We start from the raw sequence: 17372 nt of genomic DNA on the forward strand, positions 1-17372 counted from the left end.
ATCTCCTGGCCAGCCTGGTCCCTACATCTCCTGGCCAGCCTGACCCCTACATCTCCTGGCCAGCCTGATCCCTACATCTCCTGGCCAGCCTGGTCCCTACATCTCCTGGCCAGCCTGATCCCTACATCTCCTGGCCAGCCTGACCCCTACATCTCCTGGCCAGCCTTATCCCTACATCTCCTGGCCAGCCTGGTCCCTACATCTCCTGGCCTGCCTGATCCCTACATCTCCTGGCCAGCCTGACCCCTACATCTCCTGGCCAGCCTGACCCCTACATCTCCTGGCCAGCCTGATCCCTACATCTCCTGGCCAGCCTGACCCCTACATCTCCTGGCCAGCCTGACCCCTACATCTCCTGGCCAGCCTGACCCCTACATCTCCTGGCCAGCCTGACCCCTACATCTCCTGGCCAGCCTGACCCCTACATCTCCTGGCCAGCCTGACCCCTACATCTCCTGGCCAGCCTGACCCATACATCTCCTGGCCAGCCTGATCCCTACATCTCCTGGCCAGCCTGATCCCTACATCTCCCGGCCAGCCTGACCCCTACATCTCCTGGCCAGCCTGATCCCTACATCTCCTGAAACCTTGTTTCCATTTCCTACCACTATCTTAATCCCTCCATCTCATGATGACTGTGAAGGTCCTTGTTCTGTACAGAATGACGTTGATCAATATCGTCCGTCACTAACCATGCCACTTACCCCTGATGATGGGTGCACGGTCCATCCGAGCTCTGCAGTTGCAGTCGTTGAATCCATTAAAGTTTCTGAAACAAAGTGAAAAATCAAAAATTAACAAAAGTGGAAGAGGAGGCATCAGTAATAGCTGATATAATGTCTGACTCTTCCCAGTATGATCTGTGTATTCTACATGGATGTACGACAGGGGGACCCCAAGAGCTGGAACCCTAAATTGATTAAGGGGTGACCACATGAGCTGACGTTTTAATGGGGTATCTGACAGGAATGACCCTAGGAGCTAACACTTTAAAGGGAGGTAAAGCAATTACATCAAGAGATCGTAGTCTGAAGAGGTAAATCACACAACAGATCAAAGGAGCTTCCACTCTACAAGAATGTATCACATAGAGCCCCGGGTACTAAAGTGGTAAATCACAGGTCAGTCCTCAATATTAACCCTATAGGTCCTGCTTTGTACTCCTTACAGCACCTGAACGAATTGTCTCTCCTTTAGGTTTTGTCGCCTTTAAAAATTGAGTACCGATCAGCGTCTTCTTTACAGTGACCCTTCGGTGGCCTTCAATGAGCCCCGGGAAGATGCAGAGATTGAGCGATTAATGAAGCCGCATGGAAGATTATCGTAGCAGGGGACGGTCACGTGACCACGATCTCCCTCCCTTCCGATATTGATCCACGATGGTGGAGACCGAAGAACAAAATCAATGAGAAGCGACTGAGAACAAACACTAAGAGGGACACCTGGCACGCCGAACATGGAAGTGGTACTGTGCATGTACTGCACACAGTGATACTGTGCCTACTAAAAGTCCAGCCGTGGGAAGTGATACTGTGCATACATATAGCTCAAGAGAGGTGGTGGTACTGTGCATATATAATTCCAGGAGAGGAGGTAGTACTGTGCATATCACTACTGGTAAGCTCACAGACCGCAGAAGGACCATCTACCTGCCAGGTCTCCATCTTAATAGAATGTGATGCGCCATTAAACTAGGGTCCTTACAGGAGCAGAGGGAGACACATGGAGGGAAGACAAGAGGGGCAAAAAATGTTGCTCATCTCACAATGCTCCATTGAAAAATAAAAACATCTACGTTCAAGTTGAAGTTAGTTTTTAACAACATGTCATAGATGTGAGAAAACCAAACATCTGCTCAATGGAGTTCCCGGGACAGAGCCTGAGGCTACACCACTGAGACATGTCTGCTTCCGGCCTACATCATCCAAGGCACAGAACGTATCAGGGGTGTATGTAAGGTCCGCGTAGTGGTTGGTGAGTAGGTGATGATGTGCTATGAAAAGGAGGAAGCAGCGAAATGTACAAAGATGAGTCGTAGATGAAGGAAGTCATCATGGTGGACTGGGTTACACGGAGAACTTCTGGATACAGATGGCTGCAGTCCCCTAAGATATCACCTGTAAGCCGCTGGGCTGTCATCAATTACCGGAGGTGCTCAATCGGTGGCGATTCCTATAGAATTCATATATTATATTTATAATATTTATATAATTGGGAAACTCCATTGGTAAGTTTTATTGATGAGTCACAGTGAAGCGGAGTATTACTGCACACTCCGGACAGCAGATAATGTGATATTACAGTAATATTGTCTCACTTGCCAGTAACCTGCTAAGACCTGTTCACAGACACAAACACTTTTATTTTTCCTTAATTTTTTTTTCCAGAATAAACATGTAGCCCAGAAAATGATGCAACCTTTCCCTGTACGCAGCTTCACGCCTACGAATATTGTGTAAACCGGACACCTCCGCATCCTACTGCCGCCCCAGACGTTGTAGTTGTGGATGACATCCCTGATACACAGCACAGCACACCTCTTATAATAGTCCTCTATAATCCTGCAGCCTCTGTATTACTAGTATACACAGTGCTGTACACATCTCTAGTAAGCGGTCCCCGGGAGACGCTCGGAGCACCGAGCATCGCGGTCTGGATTATATTACAGCTGCAGAAATCCTGACACTTTCTATAAACTCCGGAGCGGAACTCTATGTGCCACCCCACCCCCATTCTTCATTAGCATAGAGCCCCTAAAAGTTTAACCCCTGAGATCGCTAGATGCCGGACAGTGTTCCCACTATATATCATGATCCAGACAACCTATAGACTTTACATGAAACCACATCCATAGACTATGACCAATTCGACGAACTACACAGCTGGCACCCAGTGGGCACTACCCGGTTGGCCCCAAACTATTAGAAGCTGTGTTATATCTGCCCGTCCTGATGTCAATTTAGAAGGCTGGTAATATTTTACTACGACTAGTGCACTGTGACATCATAAGATGACTAATACTTCACAGATGATGTCACCTGACTGTCCTATTGCATATGTGATGTCATATGACTGCAGCTGTTGTACTGCTAACATCATATGAATACCGATACTTCACAGATGATGTCATCATCTATGGCACAGGTGATGTCATGTGACCCCCAGCTTTTATACCAGCACTGATGTAAAGAGAATTATTTTATGATGTAAACCATGGATAAGGCAGGGGGTCCAACGTGTACCATCCAGAAGTGACACTTTTGGACAAGTAGTGAGTGACAAGGGTCTCGCAGGTCATGACCCGCAGCCCAGTACCACACAGGAACATACGAAAGTGAAAATGGTACAGCGCTGCCAGGAGTCGTGTGTGGGGACAACAAGCCAAGGAGCCGGGCATGGAGCTGGCCGCAGCGCGAGCCAAGAACTGCAGACGTCCAAAGGCGACACAGGAACCCAGCCAAGACGTTTTATTAAAAAGGAGGGGGTGGGGGAGGAGGGGCACAGCTGCTGCGGGTTTTCTTCTTTACAGAGTTTGATGCAGGAGATTTCTACGCAGCTGTTATAATGACGCCTGGACCCCCCCCCCCCCCCCCATCATCTTGAACCGGTGTCCTACCATTAAGCTTTTACTGGTGAAGTAACAGAATGAGCGAAACGCACACCTAAAAGAAAACATGATATGAGGGACACATCAAAATCTGTGAGCACAACTTTCAAGCCTTAGGATGACTTCAGAGAATACAACCTTCAAACATCAAAGCTTAATAGAGGCATGGAGAATAACCATACAACCCTAATGCTTCATCCTACATAACAGACATGCAATCTCCTGGAACCCTAATAATACAGTCCACATCCCGAAAGAAGAAGAAGAGGTTAGCTTATTCTAGTAGATCTCACCACCAACCATGGCCTAGACATGCTCCAGACATTCACACCGATAATCAGGTTAAAGTGTGTTGACATGGACACAACCCCCCAAGGGGACAATGTAATACCAACTCGTCTGTCCTACATACTTTCCATGGAGACCATTAAGGAGAAGAAGGATGGGCCACTGCCCTGAAATGATACTGGGGAGGCCGAGGGGGCTATCATGATCTATCCTCCCGCACCACTCACATTGAGAATTGTACAGATCCTGGTGCTAAACTGAGACGACATCCCAAGACAACATCCACAAGATGGAGCAGCACAACGACCGGGGGCCAATAAGAAGATCTCCTGAGATGAAAACATCCTGTAACATCAAAAGCCAGAGTGCACTGACCTAGGGTGTAAAACTAGTAAACAAAGGAGGAACTCTCAACATGAAGAACATGAGGCCAACACCAACCCTGATCCTCCTCATTGTGACTTTTCTTGTAACATAACAGGGATACCGACCCTTTCCCAAAAAACATAGACTTCCCTAAAATCAGGTTACCACCAAGGGCAGAGTTCTAGGGACATTCAAAAATGACACTCAGAAAACAACTTTGAACCTGGAGCTTTATATTGTCCAACTAACAAAAATGACAACCCTCAGAGAGAGGGTCAATCAGGTTATGACCCCAATAAACCCAAGACCACCATCTGAAAGGAGAAATGAGTCTGGCAAAGAAGCCCTTAGTCTGTTGTCAACCTAAGCAGATGGGCGAGAAGTGCCCCACTGCTTTATGGGTTCACATAGAACTACAAAAATACGACGACATAACTGATTAAAGGGGTGTTATCAAGGAGATGAAGAGGTTCTCAAATTTGAGAAGCATCTCTAGGAGATGATACAATTACCTCTTGTCCAGAGAAAATAATCCAGGCCCCAAGGGTTCCAGAAGTCTTCAAGAACGCATCATCTGACGGTCCGTGGAAGATGACCTCCATTGTCCTCCCTGTGCTTTGGATCCGATAAAAGTCCTCCAGCGACTGGTCAGAGATAACATGGCCCTAAATTTCTGTTGTTGTGGATGTTTCATGTAATCTTGTGTTGACTCAATCTGGGTGGACGGCCATGATTCACAACACGCTTAGCTCTAATCCACGGGCGTATCACAACATGCGGAGCAGAAGTGTCTGTAACAAGAGCTTATCCCAACACCTGATAAATACCCAACACTACTTCTCGCCCTATAAGTGACCCCACAAAGCTTGCACATTGTAAGTAGGTGTTGTATGGCACTGAATGTGTAAAATGACCACATGGCACTGGACACTTCAGTTTGTGGATGCCGGGGGTCCAACAACAGCAGATCACAATATATTGTGCACTGTGGACTCACCAAAAGATCCCCCAGATGGTTATATAGAAAATCAATGTGCAAGCTCTGTGGTCCAGCCCAAGAGATGAGACGCAGGTGGAAAAGTGCTATGACAGGGCTCTCTTCTCTGCAAAAAATAATCATACCAGTCGTCTGTAGAAAGCTTCCCTCACATTCCCCTCTGCCCCAGGGAAGCTCCTCCTGTCACAATAACACTGGGAACAAACATGGAAGCCCTCATGCCCCCGGGGGCATCATACCCACACAATGGCTGCATTCAGGCTGCAGTCACCAACACTAAACTATTGTGTGTGCAGAGGGAAAGCAAACCATCACCTTGTCCAAGAGCAAGAAGAGGTCAACGTCTGACCTGGCAGAGAGATCAGTTCCTTCAACACCTCTGACTGACCTGGCAGAGAGGTCACCATCCTGCAATTCCTCAGACCAACTTGGTAGAGATTTAAAGGTCCTACATTACAGCTTACCAAACCAGGAGAGAGGTCAGTGTCCCCAACACCTCCAAAGAACCTGATAGAGACATCAGCATCCAACAAAACTGACCTGGAATAGAGGTCATCATCCTGCAACACCTCCAACTGACCTGGAATAGATGTCAGCATCCTGCAACACCTCCAACTCACCCAGAGTAGAGGGCAGCATCTTGCAACACCTCCAACTTACCCAGAGTAGAGGTCAGCATCCTGCAACACTTCCAACTGACCCAGAGTAGAGGTCAGCATCCTGAAACACCTCCAACTGACCCAGAGTAGAGGTCAGCATCCTGCAACACCTCCAACATACCCAGAGTAGAGGTCAGCATCCTGCAACACCTCCAACTTACCCAGAGTAGAGGTCAGCATCCTGCAACACCTCCAACTGACCCAAAGTAGAGGTCAGCATCTTGCAACACTTCCAACTGACCCAGAGTAGAGGTCAGCATGTTGCACCACCTCCAACTGACCCAGAGTAGAGGTCAGCATCCTGCAACACCTCCAACTGACCTGGAATAGAGGTCAGCACCCGCCAACCCTTCCATTTGACCCAGAGTAGAGGTCAGGAGCCTGCAACGCCTCCAACTGACCCAAAGTACAGGTCAGCATCTTACAACACCTCCAACTGACCTGCAATTGAGGTCAGCACCCTCCAACGCCTCTAAGTGATACAGGATAGAGGTCAGCATCCTGCAACACCTCCAACTGACCCACAATAGAGGTCATCATCCAACAAAACATCTAACTGACCCAGAATATAAATCAGCACCTTGTAACATCTCAGTCTAACCATGAGTAGCGGTAAGCACCCTGTTACACCTCCAATTTACCCTGCACCGAGGTCAGCATCTTGCAACTCTCGCAATTGACCCAGAGTAGAGGTAAGCATCCTGTTACACCTCCAACTGACCCTGCAGACAGATCAGCGTCCTGCAACACCTCCAATTGACACAGGATAGAGGTGAGCATCCTGCAACACCTCTAAATGACCCACAGTAGAGGTCAGTATCCTACAAAACAACCACCTGACCCGGAATATAGGTCAGCCTTTAGCAACAACTCCAACTGACTCTGCAGGGAGGTTAGCATAACCACAGTAGGTCAATATGCTTCAACACCTCTTACTGTACTGGTAGGGTGATTAGTATCCTGGAACAATTTTGATTTACCTATCCTAGAAGTCAGTGTCCTACAACATTTGTGACCATCTCAGAAGAGGGTTCAGAATCCTACATAGCCTAGAAAAGATACTCATCAACCCATTCAAAAGCTGAAAGACTGAACCAGCAGTGAAGTCCGTGTCCTGCAGCAGCACCACTGACTAACCCCGTGGAGAGACATCTACCGTACTTAGACCTGACCATCTCAGGAAAGAGGTCCTCATCCTCCAATTAATGAAAGTGTCCTGGAAACTCAACCTTCTAGAATCTTAAGGCAGTTTAAGGGGTGACTACGTCTGGATCCCTAATCCCGGTACAGTAAGGGGTTAATGTGTGGGAGCAGACGTGGCGGCAGATTACAGACTATTCCAATTAAATTCTCACGTATTGCGCGTCTGATAAATGTTTATGGGACTGGATTTATCACCACACGTGCGGAATAAATATTTATCTGTGCGCGCGCCTACAACATCTGCTCTTGTGGTGACAGCAGCGGGGGGACGCGCCCGCTCCATCACTGCGACTCAATGTGTGCCAGGTGAACCTCTCGCACCCTCCATGACGCCACTCCCTTCATATAACGGCAACATCCCCCGTATACTATTCACTCATCCTATATACCACATTACATAGGGTTCTGATGGAATCATCTGATGGAATGGATTCTGGGTAAGTAGGAGCACTCTTGTGTTGTTCTTGGACACCCATATTTGCTGGGTGCTTTGGTCGCAGGGCACACACGTGCCCGCTCATCCCGAAAGGTACGGAGATTTGACTGTCACACTTTTCTTCACATGTAGCCTGCAAATTGTTGGTGCCACACGCCAGCCAATGACGGGGCACAGGATAATCCGCAGCTGCTGCGCTCGTTTCCTATACGTTTATTTTTATGCCTTGAGCTTATGTGTTTAATGTCCCTGCGCCTGACACGCTGTGAATGTGCAGCAAATTTACAGCCCCTGCTTCACACCCAATTATAAGGGGCTGCAGCCTGATGCCAATTATAACCCATCTTCCGAGGTCACACTCCTAGACATGCCACGCTGGGCAATGCCGGGGGAGGTACATAGGATGCATACAGCCGCCTTGTATACTGTATGGAGGTGTGTATCCCTGTGGCACGCATATGTACCCTAGTATCATGCATATAGCACAATGTCACTATATCTTGTCTGCCCTTATGTCTCCCTTTGTATCATACATCTTTTGTATCTTGAATGAGTATGTTGTATATCATAGACCAGCATCAAACCCCTGCATCTGTATATCATAGACCAGCGTCACCCCCTGCATCTGTATATCATAGACCAGCATCACCCCCTGCATCTGTATATCATAGACCAGCGTCACCCACTGCATCTGTATATCATAGACCAGCGTCACCCTCCGCATCTGTATATTATAGACCAGCATCACCCCCTGCATCTGTATATCATAGACCAGCGTCACCCCCTGCATCTGTATATCATAGACCAGCATTACCCCCTGCATCTGTATATCATAGACCAGCGTCACCCCCTGCATCTGTATATCATAGACCAGCATCACCCCCTGCATCTGTATATCATAGACCAGCGTCACCCACTGCATCTGTATATCATAGACCAGCATCACCACCTGCATCTGTATATCATAGACCAGCATCAAACCCCTGCATCTGTATATCATAGACCAGCGTCACCCCCTGCATCTGTATATCATAGACCAGTGTCACACCCTGCATCTGTATATCATAGACCAGCGTCACCCCCTGCATCTGTATATCATAGACCAGCATCACCCCCTGCATCTGTATATCATAGACCAGCGTCACCCACTGCATCTGTATATCATAGACCAGCGTCACCCTCCGCATCTGTATATTATAGACCAGCGTCACCCCCTGCATCTGTATATCATAGACCAGGGTCACCCCCTGCATCTGTATATCATAGACCAGCGTCACCCCCTGCATCTGTATATCATAGACCAGCATCACCCCCTGCATCTGTATATCATAGACCAGCGTCACCCACTGCATCTGTATATCATAGACCAGGGTCACCCCCTGCATCTGTATATCATAGACCAGCGTCACCCCCTGCATCTGTATATCATAGACCAGCATCAACCCCTGCATCTGTATATCATAGACCAGCGTCACCCCCTGCATCTGTATATTATGGACCAGCGTCACCCCCTGCATCTGTATATCATAGACCAGCGTCACCCCCTGCATCTGTATATCATAGACCTGCGTCACGCCTGCATCTGTATATCATAGACCAGCGTCACCCACTGCATCTGTATATCATAGACCAGCATCACCACCTGCATCTGTATATCATAGACCAGCGTCCCCCCCTGCATCTGTATATCATAGACCAGCATCACCCCCTGCATCTGTATATTATAGACCAGCGTCACCCTCCGCATCTGTATATTATAGACCAGCGTCACCCCCTGCATCTGTATATCATAGACCAGGGTCACCCCCTGCATCTGTATATCATAGACCAGCGTCACCCCCTGCATCTGTATATCATAGACCAGCATCACCCCCTGCATCTGTATATCATAGACCAGCGTCACCCACTGCATCTGTATATCATAGACCAGGGTCACCCCCTGCATCTGTATATCATAGACCAGCGTCACCCCCTGCATCTGTATATCATAGACCTGCGTCACGCCTGCATCTGTATATCATAGACCAGCGTCACCCACTGCATCTGTATATCATAGACCAGCATCACCCCCTGCATCTGTATATCATAGACCAGCGTCCCCCCCTGCATCTGTATATCATAGACCAGCATCACCCCCTGCATCTGTATATTATAGACCAGCGTCACCCTCCGCATCTGTATATTATAGACCAGCGTCACCCCCTGCATCTGTATATCATAGACCAGGGTCACCCCCTGCATCTGTATATCATAGACCAGCGTCACCCCCTGCATCTGTATATCATAGACCAGCATCACCCCCTGCATCTGTATATCATAGACCAGCGTCACCCACTGCATCTGTATATCATAGACCAGGGTCACCCCCTGCATCTGTATATCATAGACCAGCGTCACCCCCTGCATCTGTATATCATAGACCTGCGTCACGCCTGCATCTGTATATCATAGACCAGCGTCACCCACTGCATCTGTATATCATAGACCAGCATCACCCCCTGCATCTGTATATCATAGACCAGCGTCCCCCCCTGCATCTGTATATCATAGACCAGCATCACCCCCTGCATCTGTATATTATAGACCAGCGTCACCCTCCGCATCTGTATATTATAGACCAGCGTCACCCCCTGCATCTGTATATCATAGACCAGGGTCACCCCCTGCATCTGTATATCATAGACCAGCGTCACCCCCTGCATCTGTATATCATAGACCAGCATCACCCCCTGCATCTGTATATCATAGACCAGCGTCACCCACTGCATCTGTATATCATAGACCAGGGTCACCCCCTGCATCTGTATATCATAGACCAGCGTCACCCCCTGCATCTGTATATCATAGACCAGCATCACCCCCTGCATCTGTATATCATAGACCAGCGTCACCCCCTGCATCTGTATATTATGGACCAGCGTCACCCCCTGCATCTGTATATCATAGACCAGCGTCACCCCCTGCATCTGTATATCGTAGACCTGCGTCACGCCTGCATCTGTATATCATAGACCAGCGTCACCCACTGCATCTGTATATCATAGACCAGCATCACCACCTGCATCTGTATATCATAGACCAGCGTCCCCCCCTGCATCTGTATATCATAGACCAGCATCACCCCCTGCATCTGTATATTATAGACCAGCGTCACCCCCTGCATCTGTATATCATAGACCAGCGTCACCCCCTTCATCTGTATATTATAGACCAGCGTCACCCCCTTCATCTGTATATTATAGACCAGGGTCACCCCCTCCATCTGTATATTATAGACCAGCATCACCCTCTGCATCTGTATATCATAGACCAGCATCACCACCTGCATCTGTATATCATAGACCAGCGTCACCCTCCGCATCTGTATATCATAGACCAGCGTCACCCCCTGTATCTGCATAGCATAGACCAGCGTCACCCCCTCCATCTGTATATCATAGACCAGCGTCAACTCCTGCATCTGTATATCATAGACCAGGGTCACCCCCTCCATCTGTATATCATAGACCAGCATCACCCTCTGCATCTGCATAGCATAGACCAGCGTCACCTCCTCCATCTGTATATTATAGACCAGCATCACCCTCTGCATCTGCATAGCATAGACCAGCGTCACCCCCTGCATCTGTATATCATAGACCAGTGTCACCCCTGCATCTGTATATCATAGACCAGCGTCACCCCCTGCATCTGTATATTATAGACCAGCGTCAACCCCTGCATCTGTATATCATAGACCAGCGTCACCCCCTGCATCTGTATATCATAGACCAGCGTCACCCCCTGCATCTGTGTATTATAGACCAGCGTCACCCACTAGGAAAGTGTCATAGGAAAGTGTCAGGGGACATGCAGGGGGTTGGCAGTTCCATGCAACATGAAAGGGGTATCCTGTGGTGTTATTCCCTGTGGCATGATCACCGGGAAGAGAGGGGTTACATACACATCACAGATATCAGACTCCCAAACAATCAGTCATATAAACATCAGTGCACAAGTTATAAAGTCCCTTCCTGTAGGGTTATAGTGTAATGATGTAACTGTAGTGATGTCAAGTGGGGACCAGACCATCCCTATGACCGGCCCTCCTGACCAAGAAAGAATGGGCACAGCAGAAAGCGCCTCTTGTGACCCGATGTTGAAGAGACGACTTCCAGCTCCTGACTAATTGCACCGCGCGTTACTTCTCTGTAAACACCATAATAATGGTAATTATCCGCACAGCTGGGGGGACACGGTTCTGCTTTGCTACGTTACACCCTTTCCTGCTCGGGCAGAGGAGTCGTCATGGCGGTGATGACTGTAACGTCATAGATACAACATCTGTCTCATCTCCAGGGCTAGTAACCACATCACTGGTCTGATGTGGGTCCATTTCTACAGACCACGTGATGGGACAAGTAATGAGGCAAGTGGGTAGGGGGCCACATCTATGAGAAGAGGAACAATGCGACTGGCAGAACGGTACGTGCCGCGTCCGATAAAACCTGCTACATGGCAGCCCACGTGGTGTTCACTCTGGAAGCCAAAACGAGCATGGGAAAATGGCCGCTCATTAGGCACGCCACGTGGGTTGTCCCTGGAGCGGGGAGGTTAGTGTGTTTACACGCCGGATGCACGCAGTAATATTAATGGAGGATAGAACCGCCTAAGCGCAAGGACCAGGGATCTTTCCCACAGGGTATTACTGTGAACAAATGTCGGAGGGGGCATAGTATGACACGCAGCTCCCTCTTTACAGATGAGGTAAATGGACCCATTGTCCCCCTGCCCATCCCATTCCGCATTGTTTTTAGGTAAATCCGGAGCTGGGTGGCCGGGAGAAGCTTTGTTTCCCGTTGTCATTTCTCCTTTACAGCGAGCAGGTCTCATCCGAGAGCCCGCGCACCACTCCAGCCGCCAATACCGCTGCTTCTCCCCCCTCATCCTCCTTATTTGGTCCAGTCTCCATACAATCCTGGTGGATGGCACGGTTCCCTCCCCTCCCCCACTTTCTATGTGAGCAGCGTCTCTCTGGGGGCCTTTATCCAGCCTCTGTTAATAAAATGCAAATCGCTTTATCCATCGCCCCTGAGTGCTCGGACGCCTTTGTGTCAGCTCCGCTCTCCCTGGGAATACTGATGTTTTCTCTCCATCCAGGCAGACGCAGACCCCTCCCCAGCCCCGGTATCAGTGATCGCTCTGAGCCGGGAATCCTGACAGCTGCAGAAATAGTCAGCGTAGCGCTCTCTACACGGATAACGCTGACACTTCCTCGCCCATTATCCAGGGGCGCAGCGAGAACAGCCACTGAATACCAAACCCAACCTGACCGTGCAGCATGGCCGTCATGTTAGAACCAGCCGGTGGGCCACAATCCCTCCACCATCAAACAGACTGGGTCTATTATGTCCTGGCACACATTGATTGAGGGAGATTGTGATTAGTGGGATCAGAACTTGGAGATGTTCAGGTTCGGGTAATCGCTCTATAGCACTGGCTGTTGATCTTCTACATGTGGTGGACTACTCCTCATAGCGCAGCTAAATTTTTATACAAGATTAAAAGCACAGAGAAATATAAAGGTGGCTCTGCATTACGGGTGTGACCTCTAATTTGGCTCTGCGGCCAAGGTGGAGCCTCCGTTTTGGCTCAGCAGTCTGGACCTTTCCTCTATTTATGGGGTGCTGATCTGCGTGTGATATCAGCCAAAATAGGCAACATCAGATCAAGTTTTTCACAGAAGACACGTCAAAGGCACCATAACATAAGTCTCCCTTCCACCACCAGCGTAAGACTTGAGACTTGACAAAGTTTAGACAATCAGTCGTAACATAAGAGCTTTATGCTATCAAAAGAGATCTGACCAGTCCAGGCATGGACTTCACAAGACCTCTGATGTTGTCCTGTGGTATCTGACAATACAATGTTAGCAAATGATCCCTTAAGCCCTGTAAGATGTGAGGTGCGGCCTCCATGGATCCGACTTGTTTTTGACATTCCACAGATGTTAGATCGCATTGAAATCTGGGGAATTTGAAGCCATGTCATCACCTTGAACTCTTTGTAGGGTTCCTCAGTACGTTCCTAGACAGTTTTTGTATCCTGACAGAGGCATTATCCTGTCACTGTCATGAAAGGGGTTTTCCTCTTTAGATAGCGGATAAATCCTGTAGATAGGAGATAAATGTCTGGTGGCAGTGGGATATGATCCTACCATGGGCAGAACGGGGGATTTCAAGCCCACCTCAAATACCCTATGATGCACCTCCTCGTTCTGTCAGCCAAAATCCACCTACCTCCATTGCACTATGGTGCAGTTGGGAAAGGTAGGTGCCCATTGTGATAAGGATGGATTCTATATCCTTATTTCTCTTACTATTTAAGGCTTATTTCTCTTTAAGAAATTTGTCCTGAATAAATATGTTTCATGAAGAATATGAACAGTGGTCTGATTAGATGATAAGAATAAACTTTGATCAGTTTTAAAGATTCATATTTGCTGAACTTCTGATTATTATGATGGTTTATGAGGATAAATGATAGTTTGTACCAGCTTGCCCCTGACCCTTGATCAAATAATTATATATCAATATTACTTCATCAATATTATTTTGTAGACACGTAAGCAACTTGTCGTTATGTCGCTATGAGATTATCTAATGGTTCTATGACGCTGTCCAATGAATGTAAGACAGCTTAGCAAGTAGCCGCCCTACCTTTTGAGTATATAAGACGATGTATGCTTAATAAAGTTTGAGTCTTTATCCTGAGAGCAACTCTGTGTTCTTGGTTAATTACTCTCGAGCTCGTTATCATACTGAATTTGGCTCCTCTCCAATATATTGACCGGTCTTCCTTGAGGACAAACCATGGGTTAGTTTGTGCACGCTGACCATGCAACCCCATATACAGCAATTTTTAATACCCCAATATTCTTTATAACCAGAATTAAAAGGGATTGTCCAATTTTTATTTAGGGGGTTGCCCATTTTACCCTGATACCAGCCATCACAATTCCTTTTCCTTATGCTGGCTCATTTTTCCCGCTTCCAAAACAACAACAACAGATTCCACCCCCACCGCTTGACAGGAGCCATTGTGAGAAGACAATCAATATTCTTTACTTCACTGGTTTCAATGTTATGGCTAGACAATGTATACTCCCCCACACACAGTATATATATTTGTATCTGTATATATACTCCATACCAGCAGATCAGATCTATCTCCCTGCGCTGTATATACATTTATAGCACAGGACTCCGACCCAGGAGCTGAACACAATAGAGACCTGAACAGGTTGAACAAGTTTCCCAAATACCACAACGGCTCCATTCACTGACATTTCAGGGAACAGGCGAAGATACAGACTCCATGCTTGCCAGTATATATATAGTCATATAAACACCTAAAATACAGTATAAAACAAATCCACAGATCGTACACAGTGACACTCTGAACAACAATGAGGAAAAAGATGATAACAGCATTCACCGCACCCATAGAGGATGCCAGAACACGAGCCCCGACCTCAGCACATGCCGAGCCAGCAAAACATACAAAACACTGCCTGTTCTAGAGCCTCGGCCAAGCACAGTCCACACAGCAATATGCCTGCGCGCCCTCATTATTTCCCATAGGTTGCACTATAAACCAGCCCTCGACCTTATTGTAATATCTCAGGCATCTGCTAAGTATCACCCAATATCCTGTACCACCTCATGTCCTAGATCACCTCACATCCAAGAACTCCTCTCTTGACCTGTATTATCCCTTCAACAAATATTATTTCTCCATTTCTCCTCATATAACATCTCACATGTTTGACCACCTTACACCCCCAAATCTTACCCTTCTCTGAACCAACTTACCAGTCCTGTATTGTCTCTTTTCCTGAACCACCTCACTTCCGTTCATATCATCTTGGGTCCCCTGGAATATCTGCCACAAAACACTGTGGACCACCTCACGTCTGCATGTCACCTCATGCACAGGACCACTGCACCTACCCAAGGTCATCAGAGATATTGGGCCACCTAACTTTCCTGGTATAAATTTACATTCTGGACCTCAAGTCTTCCTATATCATCATATGTCCTGATCCTCCTAACATCACAGCACCTGCCCAGTATCATCTCAATACCTCACCTGCCCATATCATCACAGATACTAGGTCACCTCAGCTGCCCTGTTTCGTGTCATATCTTGGATGACCTCTAGAGCACCCAAGACTCCCCTTTCCCAAATCATTTTAGTTCCTCAAATACAATGTCTTGATCTAAGCCACATCTGACAAGCTGGACCTCATCATCTCCACTGCGTCGTTACACATTCGGGACCACCTCAACGGCTCTGTACCACCTCTCATTTCCTCCATATCATTTGTTGTCCCTCTGTATCATGTCACATCCTGAACCACCTGAAGTCACCTCAGTTAACCCATTTCATCTCAGGTATTCACATGCCCACACATCATCTCATTGCATAGACCACATTAACTTGTTTTAAATTGTCTAGAGATCTGGACCATGCCCTTCACTTCACATCATCCTCTCCATGGATCACCTCCCTTTACCATATAAAGTCCTGGATGTCTTTAACCCCCTAATTCCTCATCTCAGATCCTGGTTCACCTCACAGCTCCATCTTCCATAAGACATCCTTTCATATTGTCTCAATTCACGGGCCACTTCCACTGCCACGTATCATCTCATGTCCAAGGCCTCCTCATCTGCCGAGTGTCATCACCAGCAATGATCGGCTTCACTTACCCCATGTGTTCTTCTTCACTGGATCACCTCCTATCCTGGACCTGTGGACCACCTTCCCTGCTCTGTTGTATTCCTTACTTGCCATATCACCTCACCTCCTGGGATCCATTATCTACCTTTTATCACCTCAGATCTTGAATCACCCCACATTTTCCATATAGTTGTCTGTCCTTGAGCACATCAATTACCCTATATAATTTCATACATAGGTCCACATCACCTTCTTTCCATGTCCCCTGTATCACCTCAAGTCCTGGAATAGCTCATGTTCCTCAGATCCTTTCACATTCTGGACCACTTTACACTTACCTGCATCATCTCTTATTGATTACTCTATATCAGCTAGGGAGGGATGATGCTAACAATGAGATGTGGGATGGGATACAACAATGAGTAGGACTGATAATCCAGCGCTATAATCTGTGGTACAATCACACCAGATTATCTCACGAGCAGCAGATTATAGGTCATGGGGCAGATTATGAATGATAAATCAGATTATAGAGAAGGCATCAGAATGAATGCTCCACATCAGTTTGAAGCATTATAGATTCTCTACAGCACCAGGTGCCATTGTTATAACTTGATCCAAACAAAGTAATGAATATAGAAGCCATACCAGATATTTCATTCTTTACCCTAAACCACCCCATGACCCATGACTGTGCCCAGACAGTGTCATGGTCCAGTTAAAGTAAGGGATGCAACTTACTGACCAGTTAAAGTTTCCTTGATGACCCCTAAGCCTATGTGAAGTCCAGCTACTTAGTTAATGTACACCGTACATAGTGTATGCATAACTTTTTAGTGTTTTTGAATACTGCACCCATCACGTCATCAACTATGGTCATATGACCTGGGAGAACGACTAAGAATTTTGCTCCGATGAGTGGAGGCCACAGACAGGTCGAGTTAACTATTCACAGGTTGGGTGTTGGCTTTGAATAATAAGAGGCTATCAGTGAGTTCTGTGAGAGTCCAGCGACACCATTCATCCCACATTACATATCCCTAAATAAGCCCCTCTTCGGAGAGTTCAGATCCACAATCCACCATGGAAGAG

General features: G+C 47.4%; 1 protein-coding gene across 5 annotated transcripts in view; it reads right to left on the reverse strand.

The window, feature by feature from the left end:
• Positions 1 to 17372, reverse strand: part of EPHB2 (EPH receptor B2) — a 71086-nt gene that overhangs the window by 43312 nt on the left and 10402 nt on the right. For all 5 annotated transcript variants that reach the window (XM_072155443.1, XM_072155442.1, XM_072155440.1 and 2 more), the window contains exon 2: positions 705 to 769. In XM_072155443.1, the coding sequence (XP_072011544.1) occupies positions 705 to 769 (65 nt within the window). The remainder of the gene's footprint in view (positions 1 to 704; positions 770 to 17372) is intronic.

Source organism: Engystomops pustulosus, chromosome 6, assembly GCF_040894005.1.
Source record: "Engystomops pustulosus chromosome 6, aEngPut4.maternal, whole genome shotgun sequence".
NCBI classification, from domain to species: Eukaryota; Metazoa; Chordata; class Amphibia; order Anura; family Leptodactylidae; genus Engystomops; species Engystomops pustulosus.